Here is a 26,163-nt window from a genome sequence, read left to right as displayed (position 1 = left end):
ATTGCAGAAGGAGATGTCGGCATCAATGGAAACAAAATAAGCTGGTGTGGTCTGAGGTGTTGATGCAGGAGCCAGTGCCGGTGCTGGTGTCAAGAGTTGGTGCCAAAGGCACCAAAGTGACTGGTGCTGAAGAAGGAATCAGTTCAGAGAGCTTCAGAACCCTAGCTCTCAGTTCTGAGGAGGAACCAACAGAAGGAGACGTTTGCTTTCTTGATGTCAGTGCCGATGGAGACGTTGGCAATGAGAAACTGCTTTTGGAACCAGAGGCCTTAGCAGACTTGCCAGCCTTGGGTAAAGCTTCATCAAAAGGGGACTTGAATCCCTTTAGGAATGAGCTTATTTTGTTACTCTACCAAGACCCTAGTACTGAAGGCCTGGCAGATAGACCACTCAATGTCTAAATGAGGAGCACCTAGACAATACACATGAGCTGAATGCCTGTCAGAGTTAGTCATTTTTCGGCCGCAGTCCTGGCACTGCTTAAAACCAGTTGTGCCCTTAGACTCTTCTGCCATGTTGACAAGTGACGGAGGAGAAGTCAACAAACACACCACACACACACACACACACACACACACACACACACACACACACATACGAATCAAAGAAAGGAAAGAAAAGGACGAAAAGGTGAGTATTATAACAGCATCAAATGAGATCTGAGGTAACTGGGAGAGGGGCATTGAGGGTAGTCTATTAGCTCAAGAGATTTTTGGCTGGTGCAAGCTGTATAATGGCTGGACCAGTTCTGAGGATCGGAATTTACACCCAACAGTCAATCTTCATCTAACCTTGACTACATGAAGATTGACATCAGATTATTGTTTTCTGTTTGAAAAAGGGTTATATTTTGACCTGACAGGGAGACTATGATGCATACAGCATAGTCTATTCTTGGAATTAGGACACTAATGGCTATAGCCTTCAGTCCTTTAAATGTGTCACAATTCTGTTCAAGATATTTTGACTATTTGAACTCAGAAAATGTGGCAAAATTTGTAACTTCTCAAAACTTTGCATCCTTTTGTGTAGTCATTTCTAGACACTGCTCCTTCAAAATCTTGCACAATTGTCTGTAATTCCCTCTGTATATTTGAGTATTTCACAAAATATGACCTAGGTTCTGTAGCATTACAAACCAAAGAAACTTGTATGCGACCTTTTGTACATTTTGTAAATTTAAGTTCTGCATCCATACTTTGTATCTTTCCTTCAATATAGACCAATTCCTGATACTCCTGACATAGCATTTCTTTCCTGATTACTATTTAGTAAGTATAAACATTACCATGATCTTTTGAGAACAGCAAGCATGTAGTCATACTAGGCAGTTTAGATTTCACTCTCTGTCTTCCTGCTCCTGACTGCCTATACTACTCTTTCTCCTAGCCACTTGTTCTGCCCATGTATCTGTTCTTCCTGCCCTCTGGTTGAGTGTGGTGCCTATCCATTTCCCACTCACTGTCCTTCTGTTACCTCGCACATGGCCATCTCTGGATTTGTACATCTTTCATCACTCATCACCTCTATCTATTCTTGTCCCTACATCTATTGCCTAGTTTCCCCTCTCACTTTCTCCCCCCTTCCTTATCTCTTGCCTGCTATGCTTGCCTGCATTCTTTTGTAACTCAGCATGTCCCCCTATCTTCTGGATATCTACTTTTAACCTTTTCTGACCATATTCTGTTTCCCTGCATCTTTCTCCTCCTCTCTAGTTTCTCTTTGTCTTGTCTCACATGACCAGCTAAACCACTCTCACCTCTTGTTCTCATACATTTTCATGCAGCTCACACATTCACCTGCTGGACCAATATGCACTGCTATCCTGAAGCTAACAGAGTCAAACGTCTTGCACCACATTTTGCACTAAATCCCATCTATCAGCCAACATTGCTTCCATCCTCTTATCCCAGTCTTTGATTTCCAGTCTTTTAACATTTTATCAAGTGTTTTCAATAACTTGGTTTAGCAGTTAGCAGACATATTATTGGGTACTAAAGCAGGCAAGAAATTAATACCTATTAACAATATCTAATCCCAAACCAATAAAAAATGAGCACAGGTAGTTATATATTCTAAACAAGATGCCGTATATAATGAAATGAGAAATTGTCTTCTTTAGCACATCTGAATGGGCAAGGTTGTTGGATAGTGGGTGACTTTCTATGCAAGCCTTTTAGAGACAGGAACATTTATTTTTAAAGAGAGGATCTGTTGGATGGAAGGCTTTCTCAAAATAATTTGCAACCATTTAATTTTTCATGTAAGTTTTTAATAACCCAGAGATACGCTGGCTGAAAAGCATTTTTTTTCAGACAGGCATATCCAGTAACTGAGCTTTAACATCTCAGTATTTTTTTAAAGTTAATTCAGGTATATCTCCTGATTACCATGTTTGTCATGGGCATCCTAAATGTAACATCTACAAAACTATATGAGCACTTTAACACATGGACATCTAATTTATAAACATTTCTTGTCAATTGTTACAACCCATGTGTTTCAGTTTTTGCAGTGCATCCTAAAATTGCCCTAAAACTGACTTAGAGAAATTACTCTAAATGGCCAAGTCATCTGCAAGTCTAATCAGATGGTTATGGAAAAGGAAACCGAATAGATACAATCTGAATGGGATGCCTACAGTATAGTTAGGTATATGAAAGAAGTACGCACTTGATTAAAGATTTTTTTAAGTAAGATGCAGCCAGATAATTTGTTATGCATATAAATTTAGTACTAAAGTTAATGTATAGATTTGACTTAATATTATAAACCTATAACATAAACTATGACATTATATTTTATTATTTTTAAAAAATGTCACACTTTATATGTTACAGATCATACATCAACAATATAAAGTGGATACCCTTAGTAGTAGAATATTATGTACAAGAAGAAGACTGTACACACTACAATTGCTCCATAGTGAAAAAGATTACATTGTGTATTAAGATTATATTTTTTAATTGTATAGAGAAATGGATTCTACCACAATGGTTTAAATATACATTTGTACTCTGACTGACAGATTAATAAACATTAAAAAAAACAGTGTAAATGCCTGAGGACTGGAAGAAAACAGTGGTATTTTTGATGGGGAGGAAAGTATAAATCCAGGAAACTGCAGGTCTGTATGCCTAACAGCACTAACAAGGAAAGTCACAGACAGTATCCTGTGTAAAAGGCTTGTTGCTCTCCTACGGGACAATGGTTTCCAATATGATAACCTATATAGGTTTATGGCCACAAGGTGCTGTCAGAGAATCCTGATCTAACTATATGAACAGCTTACAGGATAACTAGACAAGGTATTATTGGTAGATGTGGTCATACTAGGCTTCTACAAGGCCTCTAACTTGATCCTGTCCAGGAAACCACAAGGAAAACTGAGGAAGTTGAGTGCAGGTATAATACTACAGAACTAGACTGCTACGTGATTAAATGATAGGACACAGAGAGCTTGGTGAGAGTGGCAATGCCATGAATAAGGAAAGTGACTATTAGACCTCTGCAATGGTCAGTTCTGAGTCCAGTACTCTTCACTGTGTTAATTTCAGATGTAGCCGAGGGAATAGGAAAGAGGATCAGCCTCTTCACAGATGACAAAGTTAGGGGCAGGAATGGAGAATGGAGTAAGATTCCAAAGAAGATGTCTAACTAGTTGGGCTTAAAGTTGGCAACTCAGGCTCAATATAGAGAAATGCAAATTATTGCACCTGGGTCATGTTAGATATTAATGAACAAAATATGTTTATGTAAGACGTGACATGTATGTCTCTTTGAAAGAGATTTTTTGTGCTTTTTTCCAACTGCAGTTATGTGTTCCACTGAAACAGGATGATTTGCTAATGCACTCAAGACATCCTTGAATATGTAACTAAATGATATATATGTGTGAATTCTGACACATCAAGGAACATTACAATAATTCATTTTTATTACACTCAGCATCTGTCCTGAGATTTAGTATATGTAAAATACCAAAGTGTGGAAACAAAACAGAACATTCTGTCTTCTACAGATGTGATGAAAGAAAGAAAGAACTGATGCATCATTATTTATTTATTATTTGTTTATTGCACTTTATTTATTGGGATAGTCTGACTGTGTCATGCAAGATTCATTTTCAGTGGAAGCATGGGGAGGACAGTTTCACAGTAACAGTTAGTATAAAAATACATGACATCTAAGTACAGAGTGCAAATAATGAATGATATAGATTAAATACACAATCAAGAAATGAACACATGGTATAAAAGATAAAAGACAATAGTAAACACACGTTAATAGATTTTGCATATTAAAAATCATGATTTTAAGAGGTCAAGTATAACCGTTTTCCCTGTAGGTGAAAACTCATGATCTCACTTGTCTGACAACAAGACAAAAACATAAGAACTTTTGGACACTCCTTTGTTACTGTGGGATAGTATGACGAGTCATGTCTACTTTGTTTTCTAATGTAAATATATAAACATCCTAGGATAGGCTGGGTTTATGCTTGTATTATAACGCAGGGCATTCTTGCTTTTAGTTGAGATTGTCTCATCTTGCCTCCTACAGCCATGTAGTTAAAAAAATTTTAGCATGGTAATAATCCTATGAATAAGAACCGTGGACTTGAATGTTTCACAGTCTCATTCTCATTGATGTCCTGGCAATATACATCAAGCCACAACAGCTCTGGTGTGAAGTACACCTAATGGAGTAGAAATGTTTACAACAGAGCAGAAAATGGAGGTTCAGGTGTTAATCACACATGAATAGGACCTCCAGGAGCAGCGTGAGAGGGCAGTAGCAACAGCCAAGAAACTTCTGAGCTTTATCATCTGAGAGGTAAACTCCAGAATTAAGTAGGTAATGCTTCTGCTGTACCAGGTCCTCATCAGGCATCACTAAGTAATGTGTATTGATCTGGAGGTTATACAAGGCAGAGATATCAAGCTGTCAGAAGTCCAGAGAAAAGTCACCAGAGGTGTACACTGAATGCAGGGAAAAAAGGATATAACCAGAGACAAAAACAACTATAAGCTCATTTTATCTAAAACCAGAAAAGATGGGCAATATTTGAAGGGCAGGTTGTCCTGAACAGGAAAGGTGGGGTGGGGAGAGATATACAGGCAGCAGATTGTGGGGGCCACCTATTTCATGTATCTAGCAAAAGCACCTTTTCATAGAGAGAGAGATTTATGAACCCAAGGAATAGACTAGAAGAACAGGCAGCAAAGATAAATAAAAAAAGAGATGAGAGCTAAGACACCATGTAAGGCAATGCAGAATGTTAAATGCACATAAAGGGTAAACTAGATACATTTGCTGATGTTTTCTGTCATCAAGCAAGTATAATGTAAAGCATCTCCCCAAGGTCTTTAAGGAACAGGACAGTTTTGAGCTTGAGCCTTTGCTTATCAGTGATGAGCTCTCAACTTCAAGGTTTCAGATGGTCAAATTAACATCAAGTATACCTTGACAAGGTTTGTGGATAGTCCTTGTCCCAGATATGGTCTTTGTGGTGATACTCTGATGTATGCTTGTAGATGAAAAGAGGAACCTTCCTGCTGGCCCCCCCTTGTGAGTAGCTTTTGACTTTCACCATCTTTCTGAAGTGGGCTAACAACCTTCCCACACTCAGTGTTAAGTAGCTAGGCTTAATCTTTGGCATGTGTAGCAGTTTTCAGCATTATGCTCTTCCATGAGACAGTATAGGCAATTCTAATGCAGGACTTGGCTGATAATCTGACAGCGATGTAGATACGTATGGCACATAGGCATGCAAATTCAGGACTTTAACAATGACAGCAAAGATTCAGCTCTATAATAAAAAAAAGAATTGGTAGGTTCCCTTTAGGGACAAATTTACATTTTAGCCAGTACATTACATCAGAGTGTGCAGCAAGTGGATGTGCAGATGTCCACGAATGTGGGATTTTGCAGAAAAAATGTTACATTCTAGTTTGTGAAGCAACAGTGCCCACAGACGGACTCTTTATGAGGGTGCTCATAGTCTGATTTACTATGCCTGCACAGTGCAATGGGTAACTATTACAATCTGAAGCTAACACTATAAGCCTCCATAAGGATTCAGTCTAATGAAATGTAGTTAATGAGTACTTGGTCAGCACCACAGTAAAAAGTACTTATTTAGGTTTTCAACAAAAATGTTTTAATATTTATTTTACATACTATGTGAGCTATATAATAGATTCCATATCAAAAACTACATATATAACTTTATCCAAAATAATATAAAAACACACACTTCTGTTTATATGTTGCTTGCAGATCCCTCAACCATTACTCTGTGTACAGATACAAAATGATCAAATCCAGACTTAATGGTGAAGCGCAGATGTGTGGCTCTGATCTGACTGAGCTGTAAGAAAAAGTAAATCCATGTTATATCTATTTGTCAGCACAAAGACTCAAATTTATTCACAATTTAAAAACAAACGTCCATCTCAGGGAATATAAAAAAGAAGTTATGTACTCACCATAACGTTCCATCTGTATTGTTGATTTTTTCATCACTCCTCAGAAGATTTTCGGAAAACAAACCAATTGTTTATGGCATTTACAGGTCCTAAAAAAGGCCTACCAGTTTCCAAAGTCACTCTATCAAAATGGCTTTCTAGTTGTACATCCTTTATTTACACCTTAAAAGATATGAAACCCTACAAATCCATTCAAGCTCATTCTACCAGAGCAATGGCCACATCTGAAGTCTTCCATACAAATGCTTCTTTGGATGAGATTTTTGCAGGAGCCACATGGGCAAATCATCATACTTTTATCACTCATTACAAGTTAGATCTGGTCTCCAGGGGAAGGGCCTCCTTTGGTACAATGGTTCCGAGGAATATTCTCCCTTGAGTCTACCCAGGGTAAAGGTAGCTGGGGATTCTGTCCCATATGCAAGGATGAGATGAAAAACTGACAATATCGGATAAAGAAGTTATATACTCACAATAACATTTCATCTGTATTGTCGAATTTTCCTCTCTCCTCATATTCCCACCATCCAACCCCGTTCTTTGGGGTTTCTAACTGAATGGAAAGAGAATATCAATAGTTAGCTTGTTTTTTTATAATTCTCCAGAAATGGTCTCCTTTAAGAACTTATTGTGTCTTAGATATTAACATTTGTCGCAAACAAGATCTGAGATAATTGGGAGAGATGCATTATGGGTAAGGGGAGATATCCATGAGCTTTTTTGGCCGCCACAAGCTTGCTACCAGCTGAGTGACATCCGATGGATCGGAACCAAACCCATATGCAAGGATGAAAAATTGACAATATCAGATCAATAGCTTTTCAAGCAGTACTGCAGACAATTTGATAGGGTTATTGTAAAATGAAGAGCTACTGCAGTGGCACAATATACAAACACATATGCATATCTACACACTTATCATAACTTGCAACAATTTTATTTACGTATTATATCAGTCTTATTTTCATATATCATAGGGACATTATAAATTGACAAACTAAGATACAGTTAATGCATCTTCTACCACTTACACTAACCTAAATAAGCATAAGCAATCATTTATTATACTAAAAAGGTCAAACATGCAAAACCAAAAGCTGTGACGGTGGAAGTACATCATCTCAAGCTGACTTTCATTTATGTGTTTGCTATCTATACTCAACAACGCAACAAGCAAGCAAGTCATCCAGTAGTGTAGACAGACCTAGGCAATAGCAGATCACCTAGGAGTAGAATGAGGTCATACCAATCTTAGCTGTAGGTATAAGTATCCTTATTCATTAGCTATATCCTTTTATTCTGACCAGAGGATGTAGAACTACACACATCAACTTCCAAACAGATTGAGACTTTTATACTAAATTAAAACAGTCCCTGTAATATGCATGCTATGTATTAGAACTTTCATTTAGAAAATACAGGACATCAACCATAGATGCCCAGGTCATTGAAGTGTTTACATTGTTTTGTTTACATTTAAGGTAAATGCAGGATGAGGATGCCTTGATCACATTTGTTTCCCTGTCTGATACAACAAAGAGGAATGTTTAAGTGATCATGGTATTACTTCCTTGTGGTAAGACTTTTGAAGGATTAATAAAACAATCCAGTGAATTTACATGAAAGGAACTGTGAGCAGGTAAAATATTATCTTCAGTTATTTACTTATTTAGCATTTGTTAACCAGGTAGACAGACTAGTCTGAGGTCCCTCTTTAGCAATGAACTAAGCTATTAGGGAAGCATGACATAAATTAGAAAAGATTGTAAAGTAGTACACACGATGGTACAAATATCAGGAGAGAAGGATCATATTATTGAACACATGAGTTCAATACAAAATACAACATAGAAAGATCATTCATGTTACTGGACAATGTAGCAATAGAGGTAGATACCCTTTGTAGAGATGATAGAACACAGCATCTATAAAAACACTGTTACTATTGTGTGTGTGTGTGTGTGTGTGTGTGTGTGTGTGTGTGTGTGTGTGTGTGTGTGTGTGTGTATGTATATATATATATATATATATATATATATATATTAAATTCACAAAGTATTACACATGTATAAACTATTATATAATGTAATAATTGCACAAAACTATCATGTAATATGTGTGCCAACCTCTAAAAAATATATATTTTAGCTACAATTTTCAAATGACTGATGTTTCAAGCACAATAACATACAGTAGGCAAAGGGGCCAGAGAGTGTAGCCTAACCAGAGACTTTAAAACATATATACTGGGATTCATTCATAATGTGTAGCTTAACTTTTTCTTGTGGGTTGCTAAATTGTTTTGATTGCTGACTTAGCAAGTTGTTCCAGGAAGTTGGTGCTATTCTGTAGAAAGAAAAATTTGTCCTCATAAGTTCAAGGCTTTCAAGGCTTCTGACTAGAAGTAGTCTTAAATACTGAGCCTATTCATTATGTATTATGGTTGGGGGGGTGCAGAAGCTTTCACTTAGCAGTTAATATGTTAAGAAGAAATGTAGCTCTCACTGCAACTGACAGTCATTTGGTCTGATGGATTAAAAACAATGGTGTTCACTGATTTTGGATAAGAGAACAAACCTAAGCATTTTATTTCTAGTGTTTTGTATTACTGTGTTGTGGGTTGAAAGGAGGATGATTATAGGTTTGCAACCATAAAAGTCCTATTTGAAAAATAATTACCAAACCATTGTACTATTCCACTGGGAAATCTACAACAAAATAATTTAAATAGTGATGTTGGATGAGACATAGTCGCAAAGTCTCTCTTTAAGTCAAGAAAAGTGAAACATGTAAGTGGGTATTTTCATACAATTGAAAGTATATTTCAGTGAGTAAATAGATGTCATGGTACTGTATTTCATCCCAAACCCATGTCGTTAGATTGACAGCAGATCATATTTGTGGATGTATTCTAATGTTTGACTATAAATGGTTTTCTGTTCAATTTTGGGAATGGAAAGCACATTTGTAATAGATTGGTTGGGAAGTGGTACTTTTAGGAGTGGAATGTCTGATGCATGCTTTTAGCTAGGGGACAGTATTCCTGATGTCAAAGAAAGATTAAAGTGTATGTTAATGGTCTGCAAAGTATCTACATATAATGTTACTATACCAAGTTATAGGATCTTTGGGTGAAGATAAAGCTGTGTTCTTTATTGCTGACTGCTCTGCCTATTTATGAACAGCTATAAGGAGAGGAGAATTTGACATCCTAACTAAAAGCAGTTCCATAATGTTATGGTATCTATTGAACAGATGAACACATAGCTTCTTTCTTTACTGCTGCTGCTTTTTTAAAATTTTAAATAGTTGGGGGGGGGGTGGACAACCTACAGTTTAACTGGAGTTGTCAGAAATTCTTTAATGTAATGATTTCTATTTGTAAATCTGAAAATACAGCCATGTTCCAAATTGATGATCTCTTTGCTTGAAAGTCTTTGTGGAGGGAGGTTTGGTGTCCCACTCTTAAAGCAGTCATAAATACAGAAAGTAATCAAAAATTCCTTGATAATCTTCAGACACTGGATCCAATCCAGTTTGGTTTCATTAAGGGTAGGACATGTGTACTCAGCCTTGTGGACTTTTTCAAGAAGGTCACCAAAGCACACACAGTACCTTACTCAGCTATTGCAAACCAAACTCACAAAATTAGGTATAAACACCTATGTCATCCCCTGGATAGCCAGCTGACTCAAAGACAGGAATCAAGAAGTTAGAATACAGAAGTCTTCCTCTAAAAAAAGGCCAGTCACAAGCAGAATTCCTCAGGGCTGTGTCTGGGCACATCCTTCTCTGAAGTCAAGGCCAACATCATGGCCCACTGGCTAACCAAGTCTGCAGACAACTGCAAACTAGGCACAGTCACAGAATCTTCCAAAGACACAAATACCCTCCAAGAAGGCGTGATATAGACCAATAACTGGTGCCAGAGCCATGATCTAAAACTCAGTGTCAAGAAATGCAGAACAGTATTCTTTGGAAAGACAACTACCTCTGGAAATTTCCTATATCTCTACTATTCAGAGGCAGTCTATAACTGCTTGTCCACCCATGCCCAAAATCCTACAAATACCTCTTAAATAACCCTAGGGTATCAAAACTTGTCAGCTACATTTTGGGAAGCATGGCTAGTCTTAAAAGGAATTTGTGGGGTTGTTAGCCTAGTAATCATCTATGAACCCATGTACCAATCTCACACATACCTCAACTTCTTGTAAGTCAATAGTTGTTAAACTAGCTTTCATTTTAAGAGAAATATAAGTCTGAAGTAGACCATGACTGAGGTAAAGCATTCATCTTGCAATCTAGATAAATTAAGGGCTAAAGATGTTTTCTCAACTTGTATTTAGAGAATTTTTGAAATTAACAATGGAAAGTATCACAAAAGCTGACCAAGTCTTTAAAGCCACATTTACACATTTTGTAAATTTCTTCAGGAAAATGTACAGTTCCACTTATTTTCATTTGGTTTGTTTGAAACTTAGAGAATATGTATAAATGAGGAGAATGACAGCAAAAAAAAAAAAAAAAGTCAGGTCAGTCCTGAATCCTACAACTACACCAGTTCTTAATGTTTATTAACAAATGAGATACTACAACAAAATCAAATTATGCCATGGGGATAGAGGTACTGTCCATAAAAGAAAAAAACTTCACCAGACTTTCTTAATTTTGTTATTCACACCTTTTTTTCAAAAATACCTTATTGATTTTGTAGCAATAACAGATAGACAAAGCATAACACACAATAAACACATTCTCTTAAGTGAGTAACTGTTTACAGAATAATATGGAAATACAGTTAATATAGGATATATTTTTTCAAAACCACAAGTTTAGCTTACCTGCTAAGAATGTATAGAACTACATGGAAAAAAAAACTACTGAAATCTTTACACTCTAGATTACATGGAAATCTAGTTATGTCAAACTACTCTTTCTAAAACAAAGATTACATAAATTAGGAAAAAAACATATAAGATAATAACTTAGGTAGAATACAAAGGTAAGTTTAAGAATTCAGAATGACAAAGTTTATGAATAAGATGCAAGTTAGGTATCCACCTATGTAGAAATACAACATTTCCTAACTATATAATAAAAGTAAAAGAGGTTCCACAGATCACAGTTAAGATTGTTTTCCAAACAATTAGGAAGACCTGATTTGTCGTTGTTAGCAAAGGTTATGTATTTACAGGCTTTAATATTTTTGAGAGACATCTTTTTGAAGGTCACCCATGAAATTAGTTTCAAATCTAACAAGTTCTTAGAAATACAGAATTTAACTAAGGTAAATAAAGTTATTAGCAATCCAGGGTCCCCCAGATATTAATATCTGGGGAGGGTTATGAAGAATAACAAACTGCTAAATCCAGGTCTTATCATATTAACCTAAAACAGATTTATATTGCAAAGCATCCCATAATCTTTTAATATGAGGTCAGTCACAAAAGATATGGAGTACTTCTACCTTATCATGAGAAAATGCTTGACAAGAAGGAAGACAAATGGAATCTAATTGGACTATTTTTACTGGAATAAGATGCACATTATTAGTGATCAAAAACTGAGCACAGAACAAATTTGTGAGAGATGAATTTATCAATAAAGAATTTTTAATCTTATTATATTGTGATAAAGACTGATCTTGCTCAATCCAAAAGTTAGAAAACTGAAATGAGTTGTTATATCTGACTTTTTTTATTAGTTTAGAGGTTTTGCAATAGATTTGGTTTCTTGTAATATTCTAATTAAAGTTTTTAAAAAGGACATTTTTCAGTAACAGAAGAATTGATGATGTACTTACTAATGAACAAGTTGTTAATTTCCCTCAAAATCCGTAAGTATCTTTAGGTATTGAAAGTTCAATTCTATGTTGTTCTATAGAATCTGACCTTTTTTTGCTAAAAGATCCCAAATCATTTTATTTTTTTTAAAGGAGAAAACTTGATATTTTTAACATTTTGTGGTTTAGTTTATGGTTTAGATTTTTGCTTGATAGGCTGGAGTAAAGTAAAAGTGTCAACAGAGTCCAACAGAGCCATTAATTTTTAGAAAGATAATATTTAAGATATTGTTTATTAAGAAAGGGAAGGACTAGATGGTCAAACTTGATGTTTTATGTTATGTGATCTCTCCACATTTTCATCTAAATGGGTTGCTTTTCGGGAACTTCCAAGATGACTGCACATTGAGTAACAGCTTAATTCTATCTCTCTCCGTATGAAAACAGAAACTTAGCAGAGAAAGCCAGCAGATCTATATTTCTGGGTAAATTTCAGTAACTGGGTAGTAAGTGCGCTGCCCAAAGCCAGGAAAAAAGAAATACAGAGGACCTGAAGGAAATAAAAGGTGACAAAGAAAAAAATTACTTGGAAAAGTACTGCAGCTGTTCAACAAAAAGTAGTGCAAGCTCCAGACATGACTTCCAATAGTCTAGAAGAAAGTATAAGGCAACTACAAACAGACCGGATTAAAATAAATGAAACACTGATGGAGTATATTAACACAAACAATAAAAGGCTGGAAAAAATGGAAGAAGCTTTAAACAGATATTCAGGTAAGGTAATAAAACTGCAAAACTCAGAGATCAAAATGAAGAAAAGGCTGGCTGAATATAAGACTGCACAAGAAGAGATGTTTCAAAAAGTAATAGAATTAGAGGACAGAGCACATAGGGAAAACATGAGATTTTCTCCTATACCAGAGAAGCTGGAAGTAATGGACTGTATTAATTTAATGAAAGCACAAATAAGCAACTGGAATGGTATTCCACAAAATGAGTTGTTAATTGAAAGGGCACATTGTGTGTATACTCCAAAATTGCTATGAGAAACCAACCTAGAGCTTTAATAGTAAAGATGCAATCTTACCAGCAGAAGGAGTTGATTCTGACAAAACGGTGGCAGAAGGACAAAGTATTAAAAGTGGGAGAGAACAGAGTGTTTGTGGAGAATGACTACTCAGTGTACAGAAGAGGAGTAAATGTATTCCATTTTTCAGGGAATGTCAAGAAGCAAGCATGAGATTCAAAATGCTGCACCGAGCTATCTTCAAAATATTTTTCCCTGGAGGGAAAAATCTTTTTTTGATAAAGCACATGCTAAGGAAGAAATATAAAAGTTTGTCCAACAAAATCTGAGCTGTGAAACAGAAGGAGATTCTGCTTCTTGTTCTTTTGGTAATAAAGACCGCAGAGAGACTATGCCAGTGAAACCTTTTGCAATGTTTCAATGGAAAATACTTGAGAGTAGGAAAAAAGCACATGAGTTGACTAGAAGAATCAAGAGTACATTGGGAGATGGAGATGAACAGGAATAAAACCAGTAATTTGGAAACTGATAAATGTGGGATTAGAAAGCAATAATTATATTTGTGAAACATTACGGAACAAGAAAATCTGGAAATATTGGGATTTCTTGTACTTTGTAAATCTTGTAGGGGACTCTAAAGCATATGCACTACTTCAAGTCATTTAATGTGTGAAGAATAAAACCAGTAACTTGGAAATTGACAAATATGGGATTACAAAGTAATAATTATATTTGTGAAACATGACAGAACAAGAAAATCTGGAAATATTGGACTTTTATAGACTTTGTGAAATGTGTAGGGGACTCTATAGCTTATGCCCTACTTCTTGTCATTAATGTTCAGAAAAATACTCAGGACAGGGGAAGAGGAGGGAGAAAGTTAACTGTAAGTAAAACATTATTTTTCTTGATGGTACTATTTTAATAGTGCATGACTTTCTTTGCATGATATAAGGTAAAGTTTTCTTAGTTATATTCAAGTGTAATGGAGATACTAATGTAAAAAAGTGCGCCTGTATTTTTTTTCTTTCTCCCTTCTTTCTTCTTGTTCAGTTTAAAGAAATGTAGGCACTGCAATGTAAAAGAAAAAAATCTGGTTAAAAGGGCATGACAAAAGAAAAATTAATGCGCTTTGTCTCATTCTTGCATAGGGAGCAACTGGGTTAAGGCCCTTAGATTAATCTAGTAACTAGTTTTAAGAGAAAGCAAGTAAATAAATGGGTTACCATTATTGATTATGTTACTGTTTACAATGTGTATTACCCTGTAAAAATTGACAGATAACATAGTAAGATATTAGGACGCACAAGACCTATGTTCTTTAGAGGCTGTAAGATTTCCACAGCTTCATCTAACCAATTTAGGGTGCTAAATAAATTATGAGAGTAGAGAGGTAATGTTGCTGAAAATTTTAATTTGTATTCTTGAAATGATACAGAAGGGAAGAAAGAAAAATAATTAAGGGACTAAGTTCATTTTGATGAATGCCATTTTTGACAAAATAATCAATTTCAGCCATCTCAATATATCATTTTGAATATTCAAACAATTTTTTAATGTTGTTGTTGTTTGTCTTTCGGCTTTTCCCAGTAAGGGGTCGCCACAGCGGAACTCCACACGAAGTAATTTCTAATAAAATTAGATTAAAAGTTTAAATGTCTATTCTGGTTGTATATCAATCCCAGATGTTTTAAGGAGGTACTAGTTTTAAAACCATCTAATATACTACAAGTCTATAAAACTGCAATTTGGATTTAAGGAATATTTACATGTGTGTGTGTGTGTGTGTGTGTGTGTGTGTGTGTGTGTGTGTGTGTATATGTGTGTGTGCGTGGTGTAAACTGAGTTTACAGTTTGACAACCTACAAAAAGAGCTTACAGTATGTATAATTTTAGAAATATCCAAATTTGGTAAGGTTAAATATATATTACTGTAATCAGCAAATGCACTGGCTGTTTCTAGGCCTTTCATAGAATCACCATCCAATTTTTTCAAGAAAGAAATGACCAGATTTTGATTTCCATCATCCTTTCTTAAATTTCTGTTATTCACTCCTAAAGGAAAAGGAATAACTTTATTCACAAAAAACAGAATCACTTTGGTAAGACTATCATTTTATAATGTTTAACCAACCTTTATAATGTTTAACCAACCTTTTAAAGATAAATGGTGGTGCTGCCATTTCAAACCAAGCTGAGTCACCTGATGAATACTCTTTATTTTAATTTAATTTGTGAGGTTTTAATATGATGTAAATGGTCCCATCTTTCAAGAAGTTTAAAAATGTTAGTGTTGTCAACTTTAGTTTCATTGGTTACTTTTTGAATTGACAGATAAAGACACTTTACAGATTTTATGACTCAGAAGCTTGACTGAGGGCCAGTAACAAATCACTGGCATAAGTAAAATATTTGTATAACTAAAATGAATAATGAAGGCTCCATGGAGTAGCCTCATTTCATCCCTCAGGATTGTAAGAACAGACAGACGAACAGTCCTCTGCATTAAACACTGAGGTTTTACTCATATTAACAAGACAAAAGGGACAATAAAAAGTGCACTAATAAGAGGTGTATAAAATACTTCAAAGTTATATCAAAAGCCTTCTCAGCATCCAATGAGGATGACAGGATCTATGGGTACAATTTTATTATGAATGCTCAAAACTAAATCTGGAGACAATGACTCATCTGTGCAAGTCAGGGGGAATTATTTGATGAATGCCATGTAATACCTTTTTTATTATTATATTGGCCATAACTTTAGAGTTTATTAATTAGATTAACAAAGACAGATACTTAGTAGTCTTTACAGGCTCATACTACTATACAAAGATTATAGTGAGCATCTGGAGTAACCTTGAAATAATACACAACTGCAGTATTTTTACAATTACAGCTGCCAGCTGCTGTCTAGAGTTCTTGTAAAACTCTGCAGGAAAAATATCCAGAAAAGGAACCTTTTTTTTTTTATTTTGTCTATGGCCTAACAAATTTATGGGGATGAAAAATCAAGGAACTGAACCTTTTTTTTAATTCAGTACTTTCAAAAACTGAAGGAATAGCAAGACTTGAAGAAAAAAAGAAGTTATGTACTCACCATAATGTTCCATCTGAGTAGTTGTATTTCACTTATCTTCAACCTGTGGGAATACGGATCAGTATCGGATCCGAGCCGGCAAATATTACTAGCATCAGCTCCGAGCTCCAGACTCCTCCCCTTACCCATAATACACCTCCACTGCCTTCCATCCCCAGATCGAGTTTGCTGAACTTATACTTAGAACCCGACCTGATAACATACTTGTGACCTATACTGCAGCCCGTAGGCTGAACATGCGCCAAGGTCTGGGGGAAGAAGGGAGGGACAGTTGAAGACAAATGAAGTACAACTTCTCAGATGGAACGTTATACTGAGTACATAACTTCATCTGAAGTAGTTTACTTCATTTGGTCTTCAACTTGTGGGACAGAGTCCCCAGCTACTAAACTCCTGGAAAGCCCTCATGGAAGGATATTCCGGAGCACCGCGGAGCCAAAGGATGCTCTCCTTCTGGAAGTTCAATCCAATTTGTAATGAGAAATAAATGTATGAGATGAGGACCAAGTAGCTGCAGGGCACATGTCAGCTAAAGACAATCTAGACCAGAAAGCAACAGATGTAGCCATGGACCTAGTGGAATGAGCTTTTACCTGACCTGGAGGAGACATGCCTTTGTCCTTATAGACCTGCCGGATGCATGAATAAATACATCTAGCTATAGTGACCTTGGAAATAGGTTTTCCCAAAAAGAGTCTACAGAAGGAAACAAACAATTGATCACATTTACGAAAATTTTTTGTCCTGTGTAAATGGAATCTTAATTGTCTATGAACATCCAACATGCGTAACTTGTATTCCATCTTGTTCATAAAATTGGAAAAGAACACAGGCAAATTTATAGTCTGATTGATATTGACTGGTAATGCCACCTTAGGAAGAAAAGATGGATTGGTTCGAAGGGAAACTCTCTTTATGAAAAATCATGTATGGAAGTTTGATGGACAAGGCCTGTAATTCCGAAACCCTTGTAGAAGAGGTAATAGCTACCAGAAAAGCTGTTTTCCACAATACAAATTTTAGATCTGCAGTTGCGGCAGGCTCAAAAGGCAGAGTGACCAAAGCTTGGAGAACCATAATAAGGTCCCACGGGGGAACGGGATCTTTGACCGGGGGGCATAGCAAAAAGGTGCCTTTGATAAAAGCTTTACACAGGCAGCCAACTGAACTTTGACAGGAGAAGAACTAGCTCCATGCTGGAAAATATCAGCTAGAAAATCAAGAATAGTGGAAATAGGAACTGTGAAAGGGTCTAAACTCCTCCGGGAAGCCCAGAAAGAAAAACATTTCCACTTGCTGTGATAAACCTTTCTGGTTGAAGACTTATGAGCAGCTACCAAAACAGAACTAACTGAGGAGGATAGTCCGGGAGTCCTAGCAATTATGGGAACTGGAGCAGCCAAGCCATGAGCTTCAGGCTGTCCAGACTCGGATGAGGCACCCCTGAGGGGTGTAAAATCAGATCCTGAATAGGATCTAGGGTTCCAAGGTGGAGCCAGAAGGTGAGACCAAAGGAAGGGAAGCCATACCTGGCGAGGCCAGAATGGGGCAATGAGGATCACCTTGCTCCCCAGTCGACTAACTTTCTGCAGAAACCTAGGAATGAGAGGTACTGGCGGGTAAGCATACAGAAGACTGGGAGGCCAATCATGAACTAGGGGGTTCACAGCGAAAAACCTGCTGTACTTCACTTTGGAAGGAGATGCAGAGAGATCGCAGCAAGGAGGACCCCACTCACTGAAGATCTGTTCTGCTACTGACAGATTTAGAGACCACTCATAAGGCATCAGAATGGTCCGACTTAGCCTGTCCGCTAGAACGTTGGACTGTCCCGAAATGTGCGTTGCGATGAGAAAGCGACCGGTGGAGCCCAATCCCACACTCTCATGGCCTTGCAACAAAGGGGGTAAGATCTGGTCCCTCCCTATTTGTTGATATACCAGACTATGGACATGTCTGATTGAATGGCAATTGTCCCCAGAGGAAGAAAGGCATGAAGAACCTGCAACGCTAGAAGGACCGCCCTCACCTCTAGGACACTGATATGCAAGCTGGTCTCTACGGGGGACCACAGGCCTTGGACTGTCCTGCCTGAACAATGCCCCCCCCACCCAAGTTGGGAGGCATCCGTGGTCACTGTGGTGTGGGCCGGGGCTAGAACAAAGGGTCTTCCCTCCAAAATCTCTGGAGAGCTCATCCACCATATATAGGACGACCGACATACTCAACTTAGGTGGATAGGATAAGTTAGTGGTAGTTCCAACAGGGACCACTAAACCGCTAGAATCCACTGAAGAATCCACATGTGTAGCCGAGCACACAGAAGAAGAGTTATGGTCGCCATCGAGCCTAGGTCCTTCAACACTGGTTCCACCATTGAGAGGTGAGAATGGTAGATCAGGGAGACATGCATCCTGAGGTTTTGAACTCTCTCCTAAGTCAGGAATACTTTGCACTGAAGTGTATCTATCCTGGCACCAATTTAGTCTATTACATGTACAGGATCTAGGAGAGATCTGGATGTGTTGATTGTGATACCCAAACTCAGGGCAAGTGTCAGAAAGTAATCCCTGGTTTAGGAAAGTAGACGCCTGGTGGGAGCAGTGAGGAGCCAATCGTCCAGGTACGGATAGACTTGAATCCCCTGAAGCCTCAGGTGAGCCGCTACAACCACCATCACCTTGGTAAACACCCTGGGGGCTGTGGTGAGACCAAAGGGTAGGGCTCAAAATTGACAATGATTGGCCCAAGCGGAGGAACCTCCTCGAGGTTCTGTGCATTTTTATGTGATAGTAAACATCCTGGAGGTCTAACGAGCACATCCAGTCGCTCTCTTACAGATATGGCATGATGGACTGTAGTGTGACCATCCGGAACTTCTCTTTGGCAAATGACAGGTTCAGGGTAGAGAGGTCCAGAATGGGCCTTAAGCCCCCGTTTTCTTTGGCACCGAAAAGAACCTTGAGTAGAAGCCCAATCTGGACTGCTCTGGGGGGATGGTTTTGATGGCTCGTTTTACTAGCAGCTTGGAAATTTCCCCTGCTGCTGCCTCCCGTTGCATGGGTGGAACGTCCGAGAGGTGTCTGGGAGATATGCGGTAACCCACGAAGGGGATAGACTATCCTCTGGATATGATATGAAGCACCCAACGGTCCACTGTTATCGACTCCCATGCCACTGGGTGCAAGGACAATCATCCCCCGACTGCCTCCGGAGTAGAGCAGCCAGGCAACCCCTCAGGGTTGTTGCCCGGGTCTGTCTGAGAACGGTTCTTGAGATCCGAAATTCCGCGGACCCCCTCTGCCTCTGGGCCAGTGTCCATTCTGTCCCCCTGTGCCTGTAGGGGAAGAAGAACCCTGAGTGTCCCAGGAATACTGAGACATCCGGAAACACATGTTCTTTTGCCCTCTCTGGTTCCAGGAAAAAGACCTTTGAGGGTTAGAGAAGCGGATTCCGATGGCAGATAGTGTCTTCCCATACTTCTCACTCTGGACTAGTGTCTCCTTCACGGGCTTACTGAAAAGTGTCGAGCCATCATAAGGGGCATTGGCAAAAGAAGCCTTAAAGGGTTAGGTAAATTGACACAACCTGAGCCAGGCATTACACCTCATGGATACACCAGACCCAGCCACCCTAGCCACTCCTTCTGTAGCATGGGAGAGGAGTCGCATGGACGTATTTGATACCGCTTTTAAAGTGGCCATTTTCATAGAGAATGGAGTCCTGTCCTCCTGTGACACAGCCTTGGGTGGAGACTCCTCCAGCTCCTTTACTAGGTCGCATTGGAGTCTAGTGACATGGGCCAAGTAATTCAGTGCTCTGATGGAGAAAGTAGCTGAAGCATACACCCGCTTCCCTAGGCGTACATCATCCATGACTCCCGGTTGGGAGGGTGGACCGAGGAACTCTTCTGAAATAGTTCCCTCTTAGTGGCTGCTGCTACCACCATGGTGCCCACAGGGGAGCCCTTATTCAAGGATGGCCTGTCAATGGGGGGGGGTTAAAATTTTATCGGGTCGCTTGGGAATAGGCTCCACGGTGTCTGGTTCCTTCCACGCCTATGAGGAGATCAAATCCAATAAAGGATCCGCGGGAGGGGACACCCAGGACGTAGACGGGCCCATGCTGAAAGCCTCAAGGAACACAGACTCATCAGAAGAGGGCTTGGGGGCAGACCAACCTCCTCACTGGCACAGGATCTCCATGATGTCTCCAAAGGAGACATCCTCGGTAGGTGATCTTGGGGAGCCCTCTCCATCATCTAAATCTGTGTCCTCAGTTAGTGACTCGGGGGAGTCCAAGTGCCTTCTCTTGCACGTATGCTTGTGAAGCACATCTCCAGTAGGACTCTCAGGGGAGCATTCACAAGCCATCTGTTCCTCAGGGGCTCTTCGAGCATGGACTGTCCCTCTGATAAGACAATGGGGACCGTAGACAGAGCCGAGGGGGTCTGGGCGGAGTCTTAGGGGGCGGTCAGGGGTCTCAATCTGATGGAGAGAACCCTTTCTACCACATCGAATTTTGAAGGAGAGTGGACCTCCTGGGAAGCTAATAAGCAGGCCATCTCCCCGGGTCGGAGGTGAGAATCGGAGCCAGTTCCGAAGTGGACAGAGCTCTGAGGGAGGGGACCTGGCCCGACAATGCCGGAGCCGATGGAAAAGGTTCCACTCCCTCTGATTCGACACCCAAGCTTTGGCTCCGAGAGTGGCTCAGATCCGAACTGGTCGGATCCGAGACGCTCCAGGCAGCTGTGGTGTCAAGCAAACAAGTACCATCGATGCCGACCCCCTGACCAAGGCCAACCTCAGATCGGAGTACTCTGAAAACAAAGGTCGGATCGAGGAAGGAGAAATGGGTTGAAAAAAAGGAAGCGAACTCCCCCCTCCACAGGGAGGGGGAGCTGGCAAGACCCCAATCTGGATCTGTGTATGGATAAAGCGCCTCATCATCTTATCCAGATCGATAAGCGATAAGGAGCAGGTTGACCGTGACGAGGCCATGAACTACGACATGGTGGGTCAGGGAACTGAGGCCCGGGAGACTGAATGTGCCTCTTCTGGCTCTGAGGAGAACCTTGGAGACCGGAGCCGTGGGGAGTCACGGATTCGTGCTGACTTGCTCGGAGAAGCAAGTTCCGGGGACCTCTTCCTCTTTTCCTTCATCTTCGACTTTCTCTTCTGTTATCTACCTCTTCTCTGCTCCGCTACCACAGGCTTAGATGCAGGAGTTTGAGTCCCAGCCTGGGAGGGAGGAGAGGCGAGAGGAAGAGAAGAGGGAGAGGCAGGGCTCGCAGCCGCTCTGACTGAAGCCAAAGACGAGGAAGGAGGATCAGTAGAAGGAAGAAGGCGTTTGAGGGTCAACTTGGCCTTCCTATCTTTTAAAGCTCGGGGGTTAAACCCCGCACAAATGGGGCAATCCACACTAAGGTGCGCCACACCTAGGCACAACACACACAGAGTGTGGCCATCCGCTGGGGAAAGCTTATGGCCACACTCTGTGCAACGCTTGAACACAAGCTTTTCAGCCATCCTGTGAGAAAGGAAGAAAGCCTTAAAAAAAGACGGGCAAAAACTTTCTCAACTCTAACACACAAACAGCCACTCACCACGCTAGTCTACAGACAACACTAAAGGGGGGGAGGGGCACCACAGAACAAACTACTCTATCTACCTAAACAAACCAACACTCGATGCCAAAGTGCTGGGAAGGGAGAAGGAGTACCTAAACTAACCTAGATTGGTCAAAGAAAATGAAAGTTTTAAACTTACAGTAGAGAAATAACCCACTGCTAGCTGGAGCTCTTAAGACAAGATGTATAACAAATCGTGGCAAATGAGATCTGGAGATGGAAGGCAGTGGAGGTGTATTATGGGTCCACTTCAGAATGTTGACTGTTCAGAATGCTGACTTTCATATGGCCGACACCATATGATCGACATTCTGAAAGACCGACATCCTGAAATAGCACCATTTACCTACCTGTAAACACAGTAAAACTGTTATGCAGGAGGCAAGCCCCCCTGCACCCCCACACCCCCTGCTACTTAAATAATCTCACTCCAAGATCGTACTATAGTGCAGGAAAGGGGAATCTCCCAGTCCCGCACTGTAGTAGGATCTCCGCTATCATTTGTCAGCCTTTCAAACGTTCACTCATATGGTGTCAGCCATATGAGTTTCGAACATTTGAAAGTTCGAACTATATATATATATATATATATATATATATATATATATATATATATATATATATAAAATTAGATTTTAGCATGGTCAGACCATAGTCTGTGACCTATTTCAATTTCTTTAGCTGATCAAGCATAATGTCTGTAAGAAATTACAATCTATCTTTAAAAAGTTTTATTTTTGAGGTCATGGTGAGATTATTTTTTATATTTTCTCCTAACAGGCATCCAGACAATATGTACTAATAAAAGAAATAAATTTTGATGATTGAAGTTTATAATATGCTGCAAGATTCCTACTTATTTAGTTACCTGTAAAGTACAATAAAGTGCTGAATGAATTACATTTTCTGTAAGAAAAAATTCAAGCCTCTTCTTCACATCCTCTAAAATATGCCAGTCCTTGAAAAGAGCAGGATATGATGCTAACTTATATTGCTTTGCTCCTGAGTAAAACTGAGTAACCAGAATCCTCCCTTGTACCTTATTCACTTGAATACTATTAATCAAAATCAGTACTCTTTTATCTTCTGTCAAATTAAAGACATATTTCATTAAGGTCAAGGATAAAACCGAGTTTTAAGCCATTCATAAAAATATCACATGCCTGAGCTAGCTCCCCCATTCTCCTCCTCCGAAGCATCAATATCTGTAGCATAGAAACATAGGAATAATACAATGCAAGTGAATATGGAGACAATAAGATGCCTAACTACATAAACCTTCAAGAAGGCAAATGCAAAAGTTCTTGCTACCCCTGTCAAGCACTCAGTATTGTTTAACTCCCAAACCAAGCAGGGCCTTACATGGTAAGCCTGGTGAAAATTTGTGTCTGCTCATTAAGTCCTCAAAGATCAGCCTTAAAAGTAGCCAAAGCCGTACCTTGTTTGCCCTGTTGTGGCAACTTATTCCACAGGCTGGGAATGCACTGTATTAGGGAACCTAGCCTGTCAACTAATTTTGTTTAGGTTTGTCAAGGCACTGGTTTTGGAAGAAACAGAGGTCACACAGGATTAGATCTTTCATGACTCTAAAAGCTAGACATAAGTAATCTCGGAACAGCTTGCAGGCTACTGAGTATAGAGTCACGGTAATTTTTCAGGATAGTTTGTGGATTTAAGATCTCTAATTTTCTTAGAAATCTTTACGGTCTTTCCAGCTGAGTGATATACTTGTTTTTCTACATATGAAAGGGAGCACTGTACTCAATGTGGGATCTGATAAAGGAAGAATACAGGGTTAGGATGACTTATTTGGCTCTTGAGGATATTCTTTGGTAATTAACTGACCCAAATACAAATGTTTTCTGACTATGGTGGAAACATGATGAGTGAATGAAAGAGTGAGTTATATACATAACTACCTAGGTATGACCGTCTGTATCTAAAGAATAATACCATTAATAAAATATGAGGAGGGGGCATATTTTTTGCTGAATACTACAATGCTGAATTTTTTGTAAATTTAACTAGACCATTTTCAGTACACCAGTTCTGTGCACATTCAAAGCATTGCTAGAGCTGTTTAATGTCAGTGGATGAGCAGATAATAGTACCCAGCTTGCTGTCATCAACAAACATGGTAAACCACACTCCTGGGATACTGGCTTTGATTTCTGTAAAATAAATGTCAAGGCCTGGCAATGATCCCAGTGACATACTGTTGCTTACAATATTACATTCCAAGAGTACACCAGCAACTTTCGCAACCTGGGAACTGTTGGATAGCCAATTTGTAATCCAGTGGACAAAGTACAGTTGTGTACACTTATCATAAATGTAGATATTCGAGTGTATTCACGGTTGCAGACAGCACATTTGGGTTATCTATTTGCAGTAGCCCTCAGTCGGCCTGATTATCAAAGTCTGGGGTCCTGCGTCGGTTGCTGTCTCATCTTCCGTGACGTCAGGTAGTCAGGGGTATAAAGCATGCAGCCAATGCCATTACATCAGTTTTTCTTGCCCCAGATGTCAGGTGCCCCCTAATGGGAAGCAATTAAATATATGTATATATATATTTATATATATATATATATATATATATATATATATATATATATAGGTTCATAGGTTCATACTAGGCTATCTGCCCTGGGGCAATTATAAGCCTAGCCCGATTCTGTATGGCTTACGCCACCCCTTGATTTGAGTATACTGTGCCCTTTTTAAGGTTTAGTTTACTGTCCCTCTGTCTAATAGTGACACGGGAGTAATCCCTGGGACAAACCTACGATCCCCCATCCACTTATCGAGATTCTTCTTGAAGAGATTCAGTGAGGTGCTCTGCCTCACATGAACTGGAATTCTATTCCAGAGCGAAGGGAGCCTCTGGGTTATGAACCTGTCCCTCCAGCAAGTTCTGTTTATTTCTGTGCTGAGGTTCAAGTCCCTCGAGCGTGTGGCTCTAAGGGATTTAGATTTACTGAGGTGGAGCATGTCCATTAATTCTGGATTTGACATAGCTTTGTATGTCAGGCATAGATCGCCTTGAAGTAGGCGGTATGCAATTGAGTAGAGCTGGAGTTTTTTTAACCGAGCAGCATATGGCATCTGTTTGAGACCCTTGATCCTCTTGGTGAGATACTTTTGGGGTCTTTCTAATTGCTGCAGGTGTCGGGTAAGGTACATCCCAAAAGGGGCATTGTATTCTATGATGGGCCTGATGAGGGATGAATAAAGGGGCACGATTACCTCTCTTGATCTAGATGTGAAACCCTTCGTGATGAGGTGGGCTATGTAGAAGGTCTTTCTAACCACTTTGGCAATGTGGTTTTCAAAGGAGAGATTGCTATCAACTTTGGTCCCCAGGTCCCTAATAACTTTCTCTGTACTTAATGGGTTTCCGCCTATGTGGTAATTTGTGGGCACATTGTTTTTGCCAAAGGGTATGACTATACATTTTTTGGCATTTAGCTTTAAACCATGGTGCTGGCACCAGTTATCTGTCTCTGTGAGACCTTTTTGAAGGATGTTTGTGTCAGCTGGAGAGTTGATTATGGCGCCCAGTTTGCAGTCATCTGCGAACTTGGTGAGCCATAGTCCTCCCACGTTTGCTTGTACCTCGGAAAAGTATATACTGAGCAAGAGTGGTCCCAGGACAGCACCCTGTGGGACACCACTTGTGACCGGTTTCGAGTCTGACATGACTCCATCAACTCTCACTCTGTGGGTTCTGTCTTTGAGCCAGTTGGCGACCCATCTTGTGACATAGGGGTTTATATTTAAGCTGGATAGCTTATCTATGATGCCCGAGTGGGGTATTGTGTCAAATGCCTTTGCAAGGTCCAGATAGGCTGTGTGGACTACCTTCCCTTCATCTATGGCTTTGGTGACTGTTTCAAAGAAGTCAACCAGGTTCAAAAGGCAGGATCTGCCCTTGACAAAGCAGAACTGGGTAGGATCTAGTGTCTGTAGGTCCCCAATGTCTTTGTTTATGAGCTCCATGATGATCCTCTCCATAGCCTTGCAGACTAAGCTAGTCAGGCTTATGGGGCGATAGTTTCCAGGGTCCGTGAGGCTCCACCTTTGTGGAGTGGGACCACTGTTGCTGTACGCCATTCAGTGGGCACATAT

At 39.5% G+C, this 26,163-nt stretch overlaps 1 protein-coding gene across 4 annotated transcripts in view; it reads right to left on the bottom strand.

The window, feature by feature from the left end:
• The window catches only part of HSPB11 (heat shock protein family B (small) member 11), a 280,522-nt gene that overhangs the window by 35,432 nt on the left and 218,927 nt on the right, over positions 1–26,163 (bottom strand). For 2 of the 4 annotated variants that reach the window (XM_044085471.1, XM_044085468.1), the window contains one exon: positions 4,061–6,376. The exons of 1 other annotated variant lie outside the window; for it this stretch is intronic. In XM_044085471.1, the coding sequence (XP_043941406.1) occupies positions 6,269–6,376 (108 nt within the window). In that variant the 3' untranslated portion in view covers positions 4,061–6,268. Of the gene's footprint in view, positions 1–4,060; positions 6,377–26,163 lie in introns of those variants that run through there. One more of the 4 variants, XM_044085469.1, reaches the window with a different exon arrangement.

The sequence above is a fragment of the Protopterus annectens genome, chromosome 10.part0, assembly GCF_019279795.1.
Source record: "Protopterus annectens isolate FY-2018-M chromosome 10.part0, PAN1.0, whole genome shotgun sequence".
Taxonomy (NCBI): Eukaryota; Metazoa; Chordata; order Ceratodontiformes; family Protopteridae; genus Protopterus; species Protopterus annectens.
The sequence above is the reverse complement of the archived record's forward strand: the minus strand, read 5'-3'. Positions and strand labels throughout refer to the sequence as shown.